This window comes from Myotis yumanensis, unplaced genomic scaffold (genome assembly GCF_028538775.1).
Source record: "Myotis yumanensis isolate MYYU_CA2020_CCGP unplaced genomic scaffold, mMyoYum1.0.hap1 SCAF_2, whole genome shotgun sequence".
NCBI classification, from domain to species: Eukaryota; Metazoa; Chordata; class Mammalia; order Chiroptera; family Vespertilionidae; genus Myotis; species Myotis yumanensis.
Window position 1 is genome coordinate 56,732,879 of NW_027223753.1, and position 18,548 is coordinate 56,751,426.

Genomic DNA, 18,548 nt, shown 5'->3' on the forward strand with positions numbered 1-18,548 from the left:
TACTGAAATCTGTGAGAATTTGTGACACAGACGGAAAAAATTCGAAGCCAGTTAGCAAAACTTTCCCGAAGGATAGAACTACCCAAGATCTAAAACTTATTTTAAGGAGATGGATTCCACACCTCAAGGCCCTCTTTCCGCCTTACCCCCAAGCTTTTCATTATGAAAGATCGTAATCTTAGGACTAAATCATAAATTCTGTGACAATTCGGTTTCTTCCTGGGAGTTCCTTAGGGACGCATGAGTAACCGTGTGGGTGGGAATGGAGAAGTGAAAAGGTCGCAGGTTCCTAGAGCCCCCGACTCTGTTCCTCTGGCCACCTGGCCCCAGGTTGCTGCGTACCCCGGGCGACCCGGAGGGGTGTGACTGCGAGCCCCCAGCGCGCGCGCCGGCGCCCACCCCCGCACCCTGCGCCCGCCTCCCGCCCTCCCGCGCAGCCTGAGTGACCGCAGAGGCGGACCGGCCTGGGGAGGGGCAGAGCAGCGCGCGCTGAGCCGGAGAGGCGGGCGGGCTGCTGCCTCGCGTCCGCTTCTGCGTCCTCCCTCCTCCACTCCCTCCGCCCCTCCCCTGGCAGCCGCGCTGCCTGGGAACCCGGGAAGCCGCTGCTCCCAGCCCGCAGCCTGGGTGCGGGCGCCCGAACCAAGGCGGGGGTGGCGAGAGCGCGGAGACCACCCGCCCCGGGGAAAGGCGAGGGGGCCCTGGGCTGAGAGGGCAAAGCTGAGCGTGTGTTTGCGCGTGAGAGCCGGGGCTGCACGGTGCCCGGCGCGGACCCCTTCAGCCCCAGCCCAGGGCGCCGCATCCCCGGAGCCTCCCCGCCTGCGCCCCAGGCACGCGCGGCACAGCCATGAACACCAACGATGCTAAGGAGTATCTGGCCCGGAGGGAGATCCCTCTCCTTTTCGAGGTAGGGGGCTGAGGCTGGCAGAGGGGCGGAGGGAGGGGAAGGTCGGGAAGGGCGTTTGGGGGGTTCGGGGTGAGGAAGCCGCTCCCCGTCCCACGTTGCCGACGCGGGGCAGGGAAGTGAAGGGACTAACAAGCTCGCCCGCCCGCGCGCTCGCCCGGAGGTAGCCGCCTTTCCCGGGGACTGCCGGGGTCCTTGTCCCTAGGCTGGGCTCGGAAGCCCGCATTTCCCAGATCAAGTTCCAGTCTTCCAGCGGGTCTGGCCGCAGCCTGCAGCCCTCGGAAATGGGCGCCCAGGTGGGCTCAGGCAGCGGCCGGCCGCGCTCTCGGGACGCGAGGGTCAGGCCAGGTGGGCAGCCTGGCGCCCAAGTCGCTCTGGGTCTGGACACTGAGGGAGGGGGGTACTAGAGCCCTAACCCCTCGGCGCACCTAGGGTCGGGGTCGGAGTCCCCGCGGTGAGGCAAAGTGTGGACGCAAGCAGCCCTCGCTGGGGACAGCTTGGAGGAGAGGGATGAAGATGCAGAAACAAATCCAAACCCATCGAGTGCAGCGCTACCTCCAGGGTGGCAGGCCGCCAGCGCTGCTCTGCGCTTTCGGTGAATGAACTCCTGAGCACGTTTTCCTGTCGCCTGGGGAGGGAGGGTTCTGTTTGTCCACTGCCCGGCCAGCCCTCACCTAGAGGATGCGGGTCGGAGAGGGAAGGGGAGGCGGGCGTGTCTCCTGTTGCTCTGTCTTCCCACCGCATCACGGCGGCATCTGCATCTGGGGCCGGGCAGTAGGGGCACTTGGAGAATGTGGAAGAGGAGGCTTGAGGAACTACAGGAACCTTGGTTAGTTCTAAACCACAGTCTCCGTCACGGATCGGGTGGCTTCCTTCTCTCCATATTTGAATTTTAAAATACTTGTTTAGGGTAAAAAGAAAAAAGAATGGATCCGAGCCAAGCTTCATAGAGGGAACCCTGAAAGGAGAAATCCATTCACTGCACACCCTACCCCTCTTCCCCTTTAAGATGATGACTATAGACTGATAGAGTAAACTAATGGTCTTGAGTTGCCCTTTTACCTGTTTGGAGGGGTTTCTTCTGTCAAAAGAAATTTTAAAAGACCACTTGGGAGAAGAATTTTGTCCCTGTTTTTCCAAATTATCTTTAAAATTGGCTACCATCATTACAGATCTTCATTTTTTGTTCACCTCTGTAAGCCACCTTTTTTTAGGTTCATCTGAAGCCAAGATTTTCAAGCAAACCACCTGCTACTTAGCACAAGTCTGGTATGTGAAGCCCCAAATCTAGCAAGTGTGTTACTTGTGTTTGAAAATCATCAGGAGGTAATGTGTAAGGACAGGTCTTGCGGGGTATGTAGGCTTCCTGCTAAGAGTTTTCCTTTTTCTTTTTTAATTTTCAAAAAGTAAATATGGAGATGAAGGTTTTTGTCATAAGTACTGCTACTGAGATCAATTTCATTCCTACACTTCTAAAAGAATCACTGCAGGAGAGCTACCTGTTTGTAAAATTCTGGTTAATAGGACATCTTTTTCTTATAAATAAATGTGGGTACTATTTTTCCTCCTTGGTGGAAAGTAACCACAGAGAATTTTGACAGTTTGTTCCTGAAAATTTTCACTGTATCTACAAATAAGAATGGCAGGGTTTTTTGTTGGTTTTTTGTTGTTGTTGTTGGTTTTTTTTGTTTTTTGTGTTTTTTTTTTGTTTTTTTGGTTGTTCAGGTGTTATTCTTTTCTTTCCTTGTCTTTTCTGCATGTGAATTGGACATCTTAAGATAATGCACACCCAGAAAAGGAAGTAACTCACTTAGGAGAAATGCGGTAGTACAGTGTACTTAAATGCAATCCTGGGCAATGGGAGAACACTGCTTGCTGGTGACCTCCAAAGGCCTTCCAGTGAAAAGAATCTGTGTTGGTCTCAGCAGTGAGAGAAGTAAAACATGGCACTTCTCCATGTGATGAGTGTAGACAGCAAAACCAAATGCTTTAAGTTTCCAAAATGAATTTTTTGTCTCAAAACCACAATCCAGGTACACAGAATTTCTAGGTAACAACGTTTAACAATTAGATATCTGTCAAACAATTAACTCAAAGAGACAGAATAATAATGTTTGCTGATTATCTTAGATCTGATCTGTGATGGTGGCTGGCTACTAAAAGAAAGGATTTAAATTATCCATAAATGAGTAGACTCATCCCTGCCCCTCTTCTAAAAGCAATACCCTCAAGGGAATCAGTTTTGTTGAAAGAGGCTGGAAATGTATATTTTCAAGTAAAAACAAACAAAAACCTTCATTGAGTAAGTTTATCCATTTTAGGTCATAATAAGGATAAAAAAATAAAAGACAAAATCTTGAATGATTCATATTGTAGTTGGATTATGCATGGGGCACAAATAATCTGGCATTTCTCTTCATCCCACATCATATTTTTGCAAGATGTAGAGAGAGGACTATATGGGCTTTTTAATCAGAAACATTGAGTTGGAATCCTGGGCCTAGGCCCTAGGCATTTCTAGATGAGGAACCTTGATCAACTCATTAACCTTTCTGATCCACAATTTCCTATTCTATAAAGTGAGGATAATAATGCTGTATAGAAATGAGAGTATATTGGGTAAGCTAATGCCTGCAGAGACACCGAGTAAGCATTGCCACAGTTAACCAAATTAACATGGGACGTGATAAAGTTAAACACAGTGTGTGTGTATGTGTGTGTGTGTGTCTCACAGGTTTTGACACACAAGCTGGATGTGGATGCCCATGTTAGTTTTTTCCCCTCCATCTGCAATCAAACTTTCTTGATTGAACACTCTAGCCACACTATTTAGGATTTCAGAGAAAAATGTACCTAGCAAGAATTGCCTACCATTTTGAGCAAATTGCACCAGAATAATTTGAAAATAGAATACTGTACTTAGGAAAGATTTCAGCCTTTTAAAGGGTGGGTGTTTTAGGCATTAATAATGTACATTGGTTATCATAATCCCCAACGCTTTTTCCATGAAATATCCTAATAGAAAATATTTTTCACACCAGTCTAGTTTCTAGGAGTCAACATTTCCAAAGTGGTGGCATTTTTAGAAATTAGTACATGCGACACATCAGACACTAAGAAAAGAAAAAAGCAATACAGGATCGTGCTTTTTCTCCCCCTCTGTAACCTCTGCATATTATAGTGACCTATTATATATCGAATAACATTTTTTTTGAGTCTCAGACTTCATGTTTTCAGTGAAGTGCTTTTCCTAATTAGAAAACTGTTCAATATGCACCTACTATGTATCAGAGAAAATGTTAGGGGCAGGAGATTGAAAAATAAACAAGACCAACACTGTGTTGTTGAAAGGCTTATAGTTTAAATGAGGAGACTAACATGTACACTGATGATTTCAGTATAAATGACAGGTACGTTTCCTTTTTCTGTGTACCTTCGGAACATAGAAGAAGAGTTCCATAAGCCAACCTGAGGCTCAGGGGACATTATCTCATAATGATAATAATATTAACTAAAACTACCAACAACATTTATTGAGCCCTTACTATGTGCCAGACACTTACTATGAATTTTACAAATATTAAGTTTTTAGTCCTTAAAGAACCCTCTGAGGTAGGTATTATTACTCCTATTTTATACAGGAAGAAACTGCAGCTTGGAGACTTATAATAGAACTGTTCCATTTTAAACTAGATAGTTGCCTTCATCATTTAAAAAGCCCAGAATGCTCAGCTGAAAACTAATTGGTCAAGAATTTAAGGAATTGTCTTAACCAGATAATAACTTCAACTCTTAATTATTTATTAAAAGACGAATGCAAAGAACAAAAACAACCAGGAATTTAGAGATGGGGCATACACTATTTTAACAAAGGCGATTTTAAAACATTTTATTGTATTTCAGAGCCTTTTGAATGGACTGATGTGTTCTAAGCCTGAAGACCCAGTAGAGTACTTGGAAAGTTGTTTACAGAAAGTAAAGGAACTAGGCGGCTGTGACAAGGTGAAATGGGATACATTTGTCAGCCAGGAAAAGAAGACTTTACCTCCGCTCAATGGAGGACAGTCACGGAGATCCTTCCTAAGATCTGGTAATGTATATGCAGAATAATAGACATCTATATTTCTCATTAAAACACACCATATAAACTGTAGGCAATGATTTAATTTATTAGGTTTCCAAACTCGTGGAAGGGTATTTGACCCTGGAATATGATTCATCTCTCTCTGCTAATTCTAATCACCTCTGTGATAAGACAAACAAAATCACATACCATTGTCCAGCACTTAACTATAAATGAAGTTTTATATTACTGACATCATTACTTTGTGAAATGAATTGCATTAGCAGACTATGAATTGTTCTTGAAATTGCAAATAAGACTTTTCCAAATAAATGAGATGACAGACAAAAATGATAGTTATTACTAGCTGGGAAGAGATTTGATTTATTAATATGTTTTCAAATTCAGAGTTCATATTAATGCATCTGCATAAATGCATGTAAGGTTTATACTTGTTAATTCAACAGGGTTTATTAAGCAGCTACTGAATGCAATACATTACATTGGGCATTTGGGTGCTATGAAAGAAGTAGAAGACATGAACATGTTTAACAATTTTAGGAATAGTGTGAAGCTAATTTGCTAGAGGAGATTCATGGTATTCTGATAACTTTCTGAAATAGCTGTTTATCAAAATTAGTGGTTCAGCATCAGCCAACCAGCCTTTTAGACTCAGCATGAAATTGTGATATAAAATAGTACATGCAAAATGGAATCAGTTCCAGTCAGGGGAAACTAAATTAATTCCTTCCCAGTAGCCAAGATCATTATATTTTCCAAATTCAAACCATTCTCAAAGATTGTACCAGTGCAAAATTTCAGCTATATAGACAGAATTTGAAGGGAACATCATTCCATTTGCAGTAAGTACCAGGGGAAATAAATCCTAATTTATCTTACTTAGTCATGACCCACTTGGGTTTTATCTGAATGCAGTGTGGGAAAAAGTCAAATGTGTTAATTTTTAAGAAACACAAGAAGAGAGGGAAAGCAGAAACCTTGGCTCAAAAACATCTCCAGAGAGGAGAAGAATCCTTCCCTGCCTGTGCAGGAGTCATCACTGGGGGATTTGGGATTGGATGCTTAAGAGAGCACCTTTAGCCAGTTACGGCTGCAACACACCACATAGTAAATTACTGCTTCGGGGGAAAAAATGATATTTTCATGGGTCTGAAAAGTTTATACACATTCCTAAAATGGCTAATTTACTTCCCAGGGTGTCATCATATTGTTAGAATCTGGCTCAACGTTAAATACATGCCCCAGGCCCTAGTTAAATCAAGTGAGACTAATACGGGTAACTGCTTTCTAAACCTTAAAGCACTAACAAACCTCAGGTAGTACTGGATTTAGTCTAAGAAATTTTTATCTTTTTAAATTTAATTCTAAGAGGATATGATATTCTCTTAGTTGAAAGGCTGCTCTTAGACTGAGTATTTAAAGTGACAGTTTTACAACACACGAAATCTGTCTCTATTTTATACTGTTACTTGGCTTGATTATACATAGAAGCCAGACAGGCCAGTGTGTAATAGCAACTAGTGGGGACTGTGGTCAAACTAGAGGGCAGAACTAGAGAACAGGGGTGGGAAACCTTTTTTCTGCCAAGAGCCATTTGGATATTTGTAACATCATCTGCTTAATATAAATTTATGTTGCTATGAAAAAAGCTCCTAGACTTATTGAATTTTGAGTCTCATCTGCACTTGCCTTGCAGGGTGGACCAATTGATTTCGTAGGCCTTATACGGCCCTCGGGCCGGACGTTTCCCACCCCTGGTCGAAAGACAAGAACAAAATTTGAAAAAATGTCAAGCTGCACAAAACATTTCTATAAGACTCTTTTTGGGTCCACAGATGATCGGTTTGTAACTCCTGATCTGGCAGAAGAAGCTAAAATAGGAATGGAAAATGTAGGTTTAACTTTCATTAGAATTAAAATTGCTTGTCTATTTTAGCCTCCATACCTGTTAATAGTCACCAGAATTCCCACTCAGAGACTTTTCTTTTGAGGTTGGAAACTAATTATGAACATTTTAGGAACTGGAAAGATTAAGTTTAGCACAAAGACAAATGCCTGATTTCTATTTCAGAAGGAATGAGAAAAATGAGTCATTGTTTAGTTTTCTTATTGTGTTGGGGGAAAAAACAACAACCACCTGACATTGTTTTTTAATACCATCAGTGCCACCACTATAAAAAATAAAATTTAATAAAAGTTATTGTTATTGTTGAAAGTATAACAGATGTCCCCCCTTTTTAAAAATTAACCATCAAATAGAACGTTTCCATGTACTATAGTGACAAGAATGCTGTACCATACTGTCCTTTTTCTAGAATGTATGCTGCAAAACAGACAAGGATTTGTCTTGTAATAATAAAATTTTATTTAATGAAATGCTTTACCCATTTGTGCTTTATAGGTTTTAGGTATAATTTATGGAATGGGTTTTCAATTCAACAAAATTGCTAACTTCACAGTAATTTAAAGCATTATGATTATTTCTAGGAATAAAAAGTTATTCATGCATTCTTGGTAAAATATTGACATAGCTATGCTAATATGTAATTACCATGCAAAATTATTCTATGACATAAAACATTTTAATCATTTAAGCAAATTACTTCCCTAAGTAAAAATATGTTAAAAATAAACAAGGATAAATTATTGGCCGGTAGTTCTTTAAAGCATATTACTATAAATGTGAGATAAGCATGTGCTTTTTTCTGCTCTATGTATACAATTGAACAAATAATAACCTGTGAATAAGAGTTCTGGTCCCATAGTTCCAAATGTACATAGCATTTCTCTTCTGGACTATCGCTTTGTCGTCTTGTACTCAACATATCCAAAATCAAACATACAAACATACCACATTTGCTTCAAAACCAGCACCCCCTTCTCCTTTTCCTATTTTCATGAAGTCAGTCAGTGAGTCAAGTTGAGCAATAAAATAACCATTTATTGAGTATTATGTGTCAGACTCTTATGACTGAGCATGTAGACACCAAGAAAGAACAAACATGGCACCTGCCCCCATGGAACTTACAGTCTAGCAAGGAAGTCAAGCATTAAAAATATACTTAGAAGCACAATGGGTGCTATAGGAAATGTCATATGCTATAGAACTAACCATATTAACAGGAGGATGGCTCCCATCTAGGCTGGGATTCAAGATGCACTTCCTAGAAGAAGTGACATGCTGACCCTCAGAGACAGTAAGCCATGTAGGTGTTAGAGAAGGATGGATGTTGAAGTGCACAGCGAACAGAGAGAGAATAGAAGTTCCTGACGTAGAGAAGAGGCTATGATAGAGACAGGAATGAAAGAAGCTCAGTATTCCCAGAACAGAGAAGAAAGGGCAGAAAGATACTATATGAAATGCAACGCATTCCTTATCTTTTCAGACTTGAAACCTGGCCATTGTTTTTGAACTGTCACCTCCTTTCATTTCTCTTATCCCAATTCTAACCATGTCCTTTATATCCAGACATTCATTTCCATTTCTTCTACTATCCTGCTAACCTGACCCCTTACTTCTCACCTGTGGATTACTTTAACAGCCTCTGAGCTGCTACTATTTCTGCTCCTAGTCTCTCCCTACTCAAATCCATTCTAACCACCACCAGATTAATTTTCCTTAAAAATTTTCAATTTCATCATGTCATTTTTCTACACCCCCGCAAAAAAAAACCTCTCTACTGGCTTTCTACCAAATTGCTCTGATATTCAAAGCCCTCCACGCTGTACCCACAGTCTACCTGCCCATCTTCTGGCTTTTCTCCACGGGAAACTTTCTATTTCAACAAAGCTGTTCTCTTTGTTAATGATTTAACAAATATTTATTGGACACCGATTGTGCCAAGCACAGTTCTAGATCCCAGGGATACAGAGCTCCAGATCGGTAAGGTCCCCCCAGTCAGCCATGGGACCAACAGAGGAAGAACATTTTAGGCAATGAATTGTGGGGACAGCGTGGAAGCAGGCAGACCTTCGAGAGTCTATGATAGTAGTTTAGGTAAATGATGACGGCTTGGAGAAGAGTTGTGGTAGTGGAGATGGATTTGGGAAATACTTTGGAGCTAGTCTCTGGGAATAGACATGAAGAGTGAGGGAAGAAAGTAATCAAGGATACTGCCTAGTTTACATTGTCCACCTGTGTTGAGTGACGTAATTCAATTTCAAGACAGAACAGGATACTGTTGTCAGTGCCTTTCCTGATGTAGCCCTTCCCAGAATTTTCTAAAGAATATCCACTGTATGTTCCTCTAAGCCCAAATTAATGACTTTGACCCTTTACGAAAAAGTTTTCTAACCACTTATGAGATGGGGTCTTGCTCAAGTTGAAAAAAAAAATCAAACTCATTTAGTTTTTAAATGTTGTTTACTAATTGAGTAAGTGCAAAAAAAATGTTTTATTATGCTATTTTTTTTTCCGTTTCAAAGTTGTCTTACTCTTTTGCAGTAATGCCTGAAAATTCAAACTTTCCGTATCGGCGGTATGATCGGCTCCCTCCAATCCATCAATTCTCCATAGAAAGTGATACAGATCTCTCCGAGACTGCAGAGTTAATCGAAGAATACGAGGTTTTTGATCCTACTAGACCTCGGCCAAAAATCATTCTTGTCATAGGTATGAGGACAGAAAGCAAAATTCTCATACTATTGCTAACATTGTGTATTTATTTGCAGTTCAAAAAATTAAGTCAGATAAAAAATGGCAAACAATAGAAACAAAAGCTCAAGAGACAATAGATGGAAATATTTTTAGCATAATTTTCAATACAACAGAAATTGTTATAATTATATAATCTAATGCTATTTCACTTTTATAGAATCCATTACAGTGTCATAGAAATTCTCTATAATGAAAGTAAGGATGAATCCCTTCAAAATTTTTTGTCCTGTGGTTTTGACTGTTTAATTTTTAACATAGATAACTGAATTTCTTAGAAGTTTTCTAAACACGATGGGTTTTTCCCTTTAACCCCCCAAAATTGAATATTTATTCACTATTAACTTTAGAAAGAATAATAATAATAATATGTTGGTAAAGACTCATATAAGTGAATCATCCTTAGCAATTATAATAAAACTAGAGGCCCGGTGCATGAAATTCGTGGGGGCGAGGGGGAGGGTGTCCCTCAGCCCAGCCTGCACCCTCTCCAATCTGGGACCCCTCGGGGGATGTCCGACTGCCAGTTTAGGGATGTCAGACTGCCGGTTTAGGCCTGCAGGGATCCGGTTTAGGCCTGCAGGGATCAGGCCTAAACCGGCAGTCGGACAACCCTCTCACAATCTGGGACTGCTGGCTCCTAACCACTCGCCTGCCTGCCAGCCTGATCACTCCCTAACCACTCCCCTGCCAGCCTGATCAACACCTAACCACTCCCCTGACAGCCCGATCGCCCCTAACTGCCCTCCCCTGCCGGCCCAGTTGCCCCCAACTGCCCTCCCCCGCAGGCCTGGTCACCCCCAACTACTCTCCCTCCCCTGCCGACCTGGTCGCCCCTAACTGCCATCCTCTGCAGGCCTGGTCCCCCCCAACTGCCCTCCCTCTCCTGCAGGCACAGTCACCCCAACTGCCCTCTCCTGCTGGCCCAGTCACCCCGACTGCCCTCTCCTGCTGGCCCGATTGCCCCCAACTGCCCTCCCCTGCAGGCCTGGTCCCCCCCAACTGCCCTCCCCTGTTGACTTGGTCGCCCCTAACTGCCCTCACCTGCTGGCCTGATCACCCACAACTGCCCTCCCCTGCCAGCCATCTTCTGGTGGCCATCTTTTGACCACATGAGTGCATCCATCTTGTGCCCACATGGGGGTGGCCATCTTATGTGAGGCTGTGACGGCCAATTTGCATATTACCTCTTTATTATATAGGAGGTAAATTTCAATGTTATTAGATAAGCATATCTAAAAGAGTAGTTTTGTACAAGCATATAACATCTGAGAATTAATCCAAATAATAGTGATAAGAGTTAATTTTTTAAATTCCCACTATGAATCTTTAAAAAAAATTTTTTTTCTTTATTGATTAAGGTATTACATATGTGTCCTTATCCTCCCATTGCCCCCCCTCCTGCTCTCACCCCCCCTAGTGACTGTGTCCATTGGTTATGTTTATATGCATGCATACAAGTCCTTTGGTTGATCTCTCCCCTATCCCCCCATCCTCCTCTGCCTTCCCTCTGAGGTTTGATGGTCTGATCAATGCTTCTCTGTCTCTGGATCTGTTTTTGTTCATCAGTTTATATTGTTCATTATATTCCACAAATGAGTGAAAATATGAGATATTTATCTTTCTCTGACTGATTTATTTCACTTAGCATAATGCTCTCCAGCTCCATCCATGCTGTTGCAAATCATAAGAGTTCCTTCTTTTTTATAGCAGCATAGTATTCCATTGTGTAGATGTACTACAGTTTTTTAATCCATTCATCTGCTGATGGGCACTTAGGCTGTTTCCAAATCTTAGCAATTGTAAATTATGCTGCTATGAACATAGGGGTGCACATATCTTTTCTGATTGGTGTTTTTAGTTTCTTGGGATCACTGGGTCAAATGGAAGTTTCATTTTTAATTTTTTGAGAAAACTCCATACTGTTCTCCACAGTGGCTGCACCAGTCTGCATTCCCACCAGCAGTGCAGAAGGGTTCCTTTTTCTCTACATCCTCTCCAGCACTTGTCGTTTGTTAATTTGTTGATGATAGCCATTCTGACAGGTGTGAGATGATACCTCCTTGTCATTTTGATTTGCATCTCTCGGATGATTAATGACTTTGAGCATGTTTTCATATGTCTCTTGGCTTTCTGTATGTCCTCTTTCGAAAAGTATCTATTTAGGTCTGTTGCCCATTTTTTGATTGGATTGTTTTTCTTCCCCTTGTTAAGTTGTATGAGTTCCCTGTAAATGTTGGAGATTAAATCCTTATCGGATATAACATTGGCAAATATGTTCTCCCATGCAGTGGGTTTTCTTGTTGTTTTGTTGATAGTTTATTTTGCTAAGCAGAAGCCTTTTATTTTGATGTAGTCATATTTGTTCATTTTCTCTTTAGTTTCCATTGTCCTAGGACAGTGATGGCGAACCTATGACACGCGTGTCAGAGGTGACACGCGAACTCATTTTTTTCTTTGTTAAATGGCATTTAAATATATAAAATGAATATCAAAAATATGTCTTTGTTTTACTATGGTTGCAAATATCAAAAAAATTTCTATATGTGACACGGCACCAGAGTTAAGTTAGGGTTTTTCAAAATGCTGACATGCCGAGCTCAAAAGGTTCGCCATCACTGCCCTAGTAGCTGTATCGGTGAAGATATTGCTGCAAGATATATCTGAGATTTTGCTGCCTGTGGATTCCTCTAAGATTTTTATGGTTTCCTGTCTTATGTTTAAGTCCTTTATCCATTTTGAGTTTTTTTATGTGTATGGTGTAAGTTGATGGTCTAGTTTCATTTTTTTGCATGTGTCTGACCAATTTTTCCAACACCATTTATTGAAGAGACTGTCTTGACTCCATTGTATATTCTTCCCTCCTTTGTCAAATATTAATTGAGCATAGTGGTTTGGGTCGATTTCTGGGTTCTCTATTCTATTACATTGGTCTATATGTCTGTTCTTGTGCCAGTACTAGGCAGTTTTGAGAATAGTGGCTTTGCAATATAGCTTAATATCTACTTTGTTATTCTTTCTCAGGATTGTTGCAGCTATTCGGGGTCTTTTTTTATTCCAAATGAATTTTTGGAGAGTTTGTTCTAGGTCTGTGAAATATGCCATTGGTATTTTAATGGGAGTGCATTGAACCTATAGATTGCTTTGGGTAGTATGGACATTTTAATGATGATTCTATCAATCCATGGACACGGTATGTTCTTCCATCTGTTTATGTCTTCCTCTATCTCTTTTTTCAGTGTCCTGTAGTTTTCCGAGTACAGGTCTTTTACCTCCTTAGTTAAGTTTATTCCTAGGTATCTTAATTTTTTGGTGCAGTGGTAAATGGGATTGTTTTTTTTTAACCTCTCTTTCTGTAAGTTCATTATTAGTGTATAAAAATGCCATAGACTTCTGGGTGTTAATTTTGTATCCTGCTACATTGCCGAATTCATTTATTAAATCTAATAATTTTTTATGGAATCTTTAGGGTTTTCTATGTCATCTGCGAATAATGACAGTTTTACTTCTTTTCCAATTTGGATACCTTTTATTTCTTCTTCTTGTCTAATCACTATGGCTAGCACTTCCAGTACTATGTCGAACAGGAATGGTAAAAGTGGGCATCCCTGTCTTGTTCCCGTTCTTAGATGAAATGGTTTTAGTTTTTGCCCATGGAGTATGATGTTGGCTGTAGGTTTGTCATATAAGGCTTTTTTTATGTTGAGGTGTGATCCCTCTATTCTTATTTTGCTGAGGGTTTGTATCAAGAAAGGGTGTTGGATTTTGTCAAATGCTTTTTCTGCATCAATTGATATGACTATGTGATGTTTATCTCTCAATTTGTTTCACACTATGAATCTTATTTTGAATATGGAAACATCATTCTCTTGCCATTTCACAAGGAATAGGTACTGAAAATATTTTAAGTACTTTTTTGACCACTCTTGCAAATTCTAGCTCCCTTAAAATCTATAAAAATTATGAAGATATCTGTGAACATGAAACATATGTAGTCATTGTCTCACTTTCCAGTTTGACTCAGCTCTCACAGAGATTACTGACAGCAAAAATCTAATGTGAAATGCTCAAAGCTATTCTCACCAGTAACTGTTAACCGAAGGCAAAATGTACATATATAGCCTTCATGCAAGGAACTGCTCCTAGAAGATACAATGATGATGGCAACTAGGGAAAAAGCATGAAAATAAACACACCAAGCTATAACAAGAATTTAAGTTTACCAGACTAGGAGTGACATTTGTATATCTCTAAGTGTAGCGAAAATGAAATTGCAAACATATCTAACCCTGAATTGTTTATAATAATATAATAGGAAGAAAATATAGAAATCAAATTTCCAAAAGTCAAAAAATTCTTATAGTGTATGATAGTCACTCTTATCAATTCTATCTATTCTTGAAAATCTAATTTGTGTGTGTGTGCTTAAAATGTTGAAGTCCTTAATTATAAGACAAAGAAATACTTTATTAAAAGAGCTATAGGTGAAGAATAATTGGAAATTATTTTACCATTTTATAATTACATATTATTCAAATTCTTGTTCCTGTTAGTAAATATTGGTGATTATTAACAGGATGAGCAAAGGAGTCTTGATTGACCATGAAAAAAGTGAAATACCAATTGCTCTTGTGTAAAACAGCACATAGGTGAATGTTTTGTGATTGTGAGTTTTATATAAAAATGATTAAAATATTTCAGTAAACCAAGATCTTTGGAGGAGATATAGATCCTCCACTTCACAATTCCTTTGTTTCTTGGTAAAAATCAACTTGCTTTCCAAGGGTATGATTTTGGTTTTAGACTTGCATGCTGAATTGTAAATTTTCTGTATTGCAAGAATGATACAAAACCAATGATTATAAATAATTTTTAGAGAATTGAGATAAAAGAAGAAAGGAAAAGTCAAACCTTACATTATCTAAGAAAATTGGGGCAATTTTAAGAAGTTTCTATAATCAAATTCATCCAAGAAATTAATGCTATTCTCTGTCAATTGTATTAATCAATTGTGTTGTCTGTTATTGCCTTCATTAGTTGACAAAAAACAATTTTTTTCTGTGAAGATGCTGTAAATTTCTTAGTATGTTTAATTTTTTTAAATTCAGTAGAATTTATATCTATTTCTTTGATGGTTTGTAAGATTAAATGTGAAAATATAGTGTATGAAAGATAACTTTCTTTAGGGATCAAATCAATTTTGATGAAATTTTGATGGAGTGGTCATAATTTTTTCCCTTCAAGCCAATACATGATTTGCCCATAGGCTAATAAACTAAAAGCAGCTATTTAGAACCCAAACTAACTTTTGATTTGCAAAGTAATGAATTTAATCTGGTAATAGTTCATAATGTTAAATCCAATCAAATAGTATTTAGAGGTTGTTAGAGAATGATAAAAAATGTAAATAAATTCCTATACTACATTTAATAAACCAATAAAAAGGTGAAAGCCAGATATTATTAGGTACATTATTTCAGATTGGGGTTCAGAGGTAATTCTCATTATATTAGTTGATCTTAGACTTCTGCACATAAATTTTTTAATGAGAAAATAAGCCCTAAGTCTACCCACTTAAAACTCTTCTGTCAAAACAAAACACTTGTCTTTTCTTTTTTTCACTTATAAAAGAGGCCCAGTGCAGGAATTCATGCACCAGTGGAGTCCCTCAGCCTGGCCTGTGGGATGGGGCCTAAACCAGCTCTCCCACATCCCCCGAGGGGTCCCGGATTGTGAGATGGCACAGGCCAGGCTGAGGGACCCCACCAATGCACAATCGGGGCCGGAGAGGGATGCAGGAGGTTGGCCAACTGGGGAGGCGCCACAGGAGGGCTCCAAGGCGGGTCTGGCCTGTCTCACTCAATCCCGATTGGCCAAACCCCAGGAGCAAGCTAACTTACCAGTCAGAGCGTCTTCCTCCTGGTGGTCAGTGCACACCATAGCGAGTGGTTGAGTGGCCTTAACATGTCATTAGCATATTACGCTTTGATTGGTTGAGCAGTCGACCAGACAACCAGACACTTAGCATATTGGGCTTTTATTATATAGGATTATTTACAACAAGAATAAAAAATATTTACTAAATAACTATATATAAAATGACTTCTACCCTCCAAAACTTAAGATATTGAATTAGTGGAGAGAACATCAACTCATTTTCCTATTGAAGTTTTATTTTCAATATTGCTTAATAAATTATAATTATATTTTGATGAATATTACCAAAGCATTTTATTACTTGTTAGACATTGACTTTAAAGATATTTTGTCTACAGTCAATAATTTATGCTTAGATATTTGAAAACATTTCATTTTTATAATTGTTAACAAATAAATCAGACTGGGCTGGTTACTATGCTGTATTTTGAAATTTGTTCAGACTTTAGATTCCAAATCATCTAGCTTGTTTAGAAATATAAATTAACTAAAATAATCTAATATGATTTGGAAGTAAAATTTGAGCCCTATATTCATAATTATTTTAGTACTTATACTTTTAAAATTAAATGGCAACTACCAAGTATTAGTATTATGTTATATTGCAAATGTCGATTATTTTACACCAACATATAACAAAATCAAAGTTATCATGAGTTCTGTAAAATTATTCTACCTTAAGAATCTATTTCATTCACTCTGCATATTTGCTGCACAAAACTTGAACTTAAAGGAGATAGGGCAAGGACATGCATGAGCAGAAAAAGTTCAAGAAAAGATTTAAATAAGTTGTGTCAATATTATTGGGGACCTGGTGAAAAAGGTGAAGAGAATAAGCAAAAAAATAAATAAATAAACTCATAGACACCGACAACAGTATAGTGATTATGAGAGGTAAAGGGGGATGAGGGGGTAGAAGAGAGTAAAGGTGGAATAAATAATGGTGGGAAAACACTTGACTTTGGTTGTTGAACACACAATAAAATATACAGATGATCTATTAGAGAATTGTACACTTGAAACTTATATAATTTTATTAACTAATGTTACCCCAATAAATTCAATTAAAATTTTAATTAAAAAAATTAGTGTGCCTTTGGTTAAAAAATAATTGTTACAGTTCACCCTATTACACATCAACTCTTTATTGACATGAAACACAAGTCTGTTATTTCAGTCATTGTCCTTTGTATGCCATAGATTTTTCTTTGTTTATGAGGAAAAAACTGAGAGCTTGCATAGAATAACAGTGAAGGTTTCTTTCACCTGCATTGTTCAAATTTTTTTAAATTAGTTATTTAATAAAATAGGTAAAGGAAAAAGTGTCTCTCATTTAATGCAGTTGATCAACACAGTTCTACCCATTCTCTGGTTAATCTACACTCGCTCTGCATTCAGGGATGGGATTGAGATGCCACCAGTGGAACATGTACCTGTCCTGCTCCTTACTATTGGTCTATAGCTGCATCTGAAGATGAAGGCAATCATTGTATAAAAGGGAGTTTCTTACTGTATCAGAAGGTCACGATTTAACCTGTTTTAAATCGTAGGTGGTCCAGGAAGTGGAAAGGGTACTCAAAGTTTGAAAATTGCAGAACGTTATGGATTCCAGTATATTTCAGTGGGAGAATTATTAAGAAAGAAGATCCACAGTGCCAGCAGCAACAGGAAATGGAGTCTCATTGCCAAAATAATTACAACTGGAGAATTGGCCCCACAGGTACTGCTGTATAATTTGCTTTTTCTTTTTTAACACTTCTGTAGTTTTTATACCAGTTGTGAGTATACTTAGCTTAATTGTGATTTTTCATCCTTTTTCTTTTATAAAAGGAAACAACAATTACAGAGATAAAACAGAGATTGATGCAAATTCCTGATGAAGAGGGCATTGTTATTGATGGATTCCCAAGAGATGTTGCCCAGGCTCTATCTTTTGAGGACCAAGTAAGAATGTCTTCTTATATTTTAAATGACCTACTTTTTACGTAAAACTTAGAGATTTTTTAAAAAAGACTTCTTGGAAGACTTGCTGTTGTTGGGAATGAATTCTGGTCTGAAAACAGGCAAGTACAGCAGTACGAGGTGGCAGAAGGTCATTTCCTTGGCATACAAGCTTAAAAACTGAAGACAGACTCTGCCAAAAAGAAAAGATAAAAATTAATAGCAGATTTAATTTTTTTATTGAAAATTCTAATCTCTGTAGCCTTTATTTCAAAATCTTTCCCTAAGATTGTATTTTTAATCTTTAATTACTAAAACAAGTCTTACTCGTTGCTGCCCAGGGATATACAACATCACCTGTATTTGCATTGTTACCAATTAAGGAAGCCCTCTTCCCGGGGTTGTGAAATACTAAACTATCTACCTATCACCAAGGAGGGTTCAGGTTGCCGAAATTACTCAGATTTGAGTAGATTATGCCTGCTCTGCACCCAACACGTCTATTTTAAAGGGAAATAAATCAATGTAAACATTTTGAATATCTATTTAAACTTTGTCAAGGGCATATGCTCAGGTTGCGGGCTTGACCCCAGTAGGGGGCGTGCAGGAGGCAGCCAATCAATGATTCTCTCTCATCATTGATGTTTCAATCTCTCTCTCCCTCTGCCTTCCTCTCTGAAATCAATAAAAATATATTTTTAAAAAACAAACAAACAAAAACACTATTAAGTTTGTTATTTATATATATATATTTCAGGCCTTTTCCTGTATGTTACACACACAGACACACCCATGCATGCATATGTGCACATATTCATACAGATGCATTCTTAACATTTATAGCTATTTCTAGACTGTCTGGCAAAAAGTCTTCCCAAGTGTTGTCTCATCAATATTGAATGAGAGAATCTGTTTCTCCCAGATATAATTCACATTCTTTTCAACCAGATAAAATTCATGTTTAAAATTTTTGCCAACATAATACATAAGAAATGGTATTTCATTTTTCACATTTACATTTCTTGAGTTAC

General features: G+C 38.9%; 1 protein-coding gene across 2 annotated transcripts in view; it reads left to right on the forward strand.

The window, feature by feature from the left end:
- The first annotated feature begins 559 nt into the window (after nucleotides 1–559).
- Nucleotides 560–18,548, forward strand: part of AK5 (adenylate kinase 5) — a 189,644-nt gene continuing 171,655 nt past the window's right edge. The window contains exons 1-5 of one of the 2 annotated variants that reach the window (XM_070405402.1): nucleotides 560–904; nucleotides 4,805–4,991; nucleotides 9,430–9,597; nucleotides 17,127–17,296; nucleotides 17,407–17,520. In XM_070405402.1, coding sequence (XP_070261503.1) covers nucleotides 845–904; nucleotides 4,805–4,991; nucleotides 9,430–9,597; nucleotides 17,127–17,296; nucleotides 17,407–17,520 — 699 coding nt within the window. In that variant the 5' untranslated portion in view covers nucleotides 560–844. The remainder of the gene's footprint in view (nucleotides 905–4,804; nucleotides 4,992–9,429; nucleotides 9,598–17,126; nucleotides 17,297–17,406; nucleotides 17,521–18,548) is intronic. The other variant, XM_070405403.1, reaches the window with a different exon arrangement.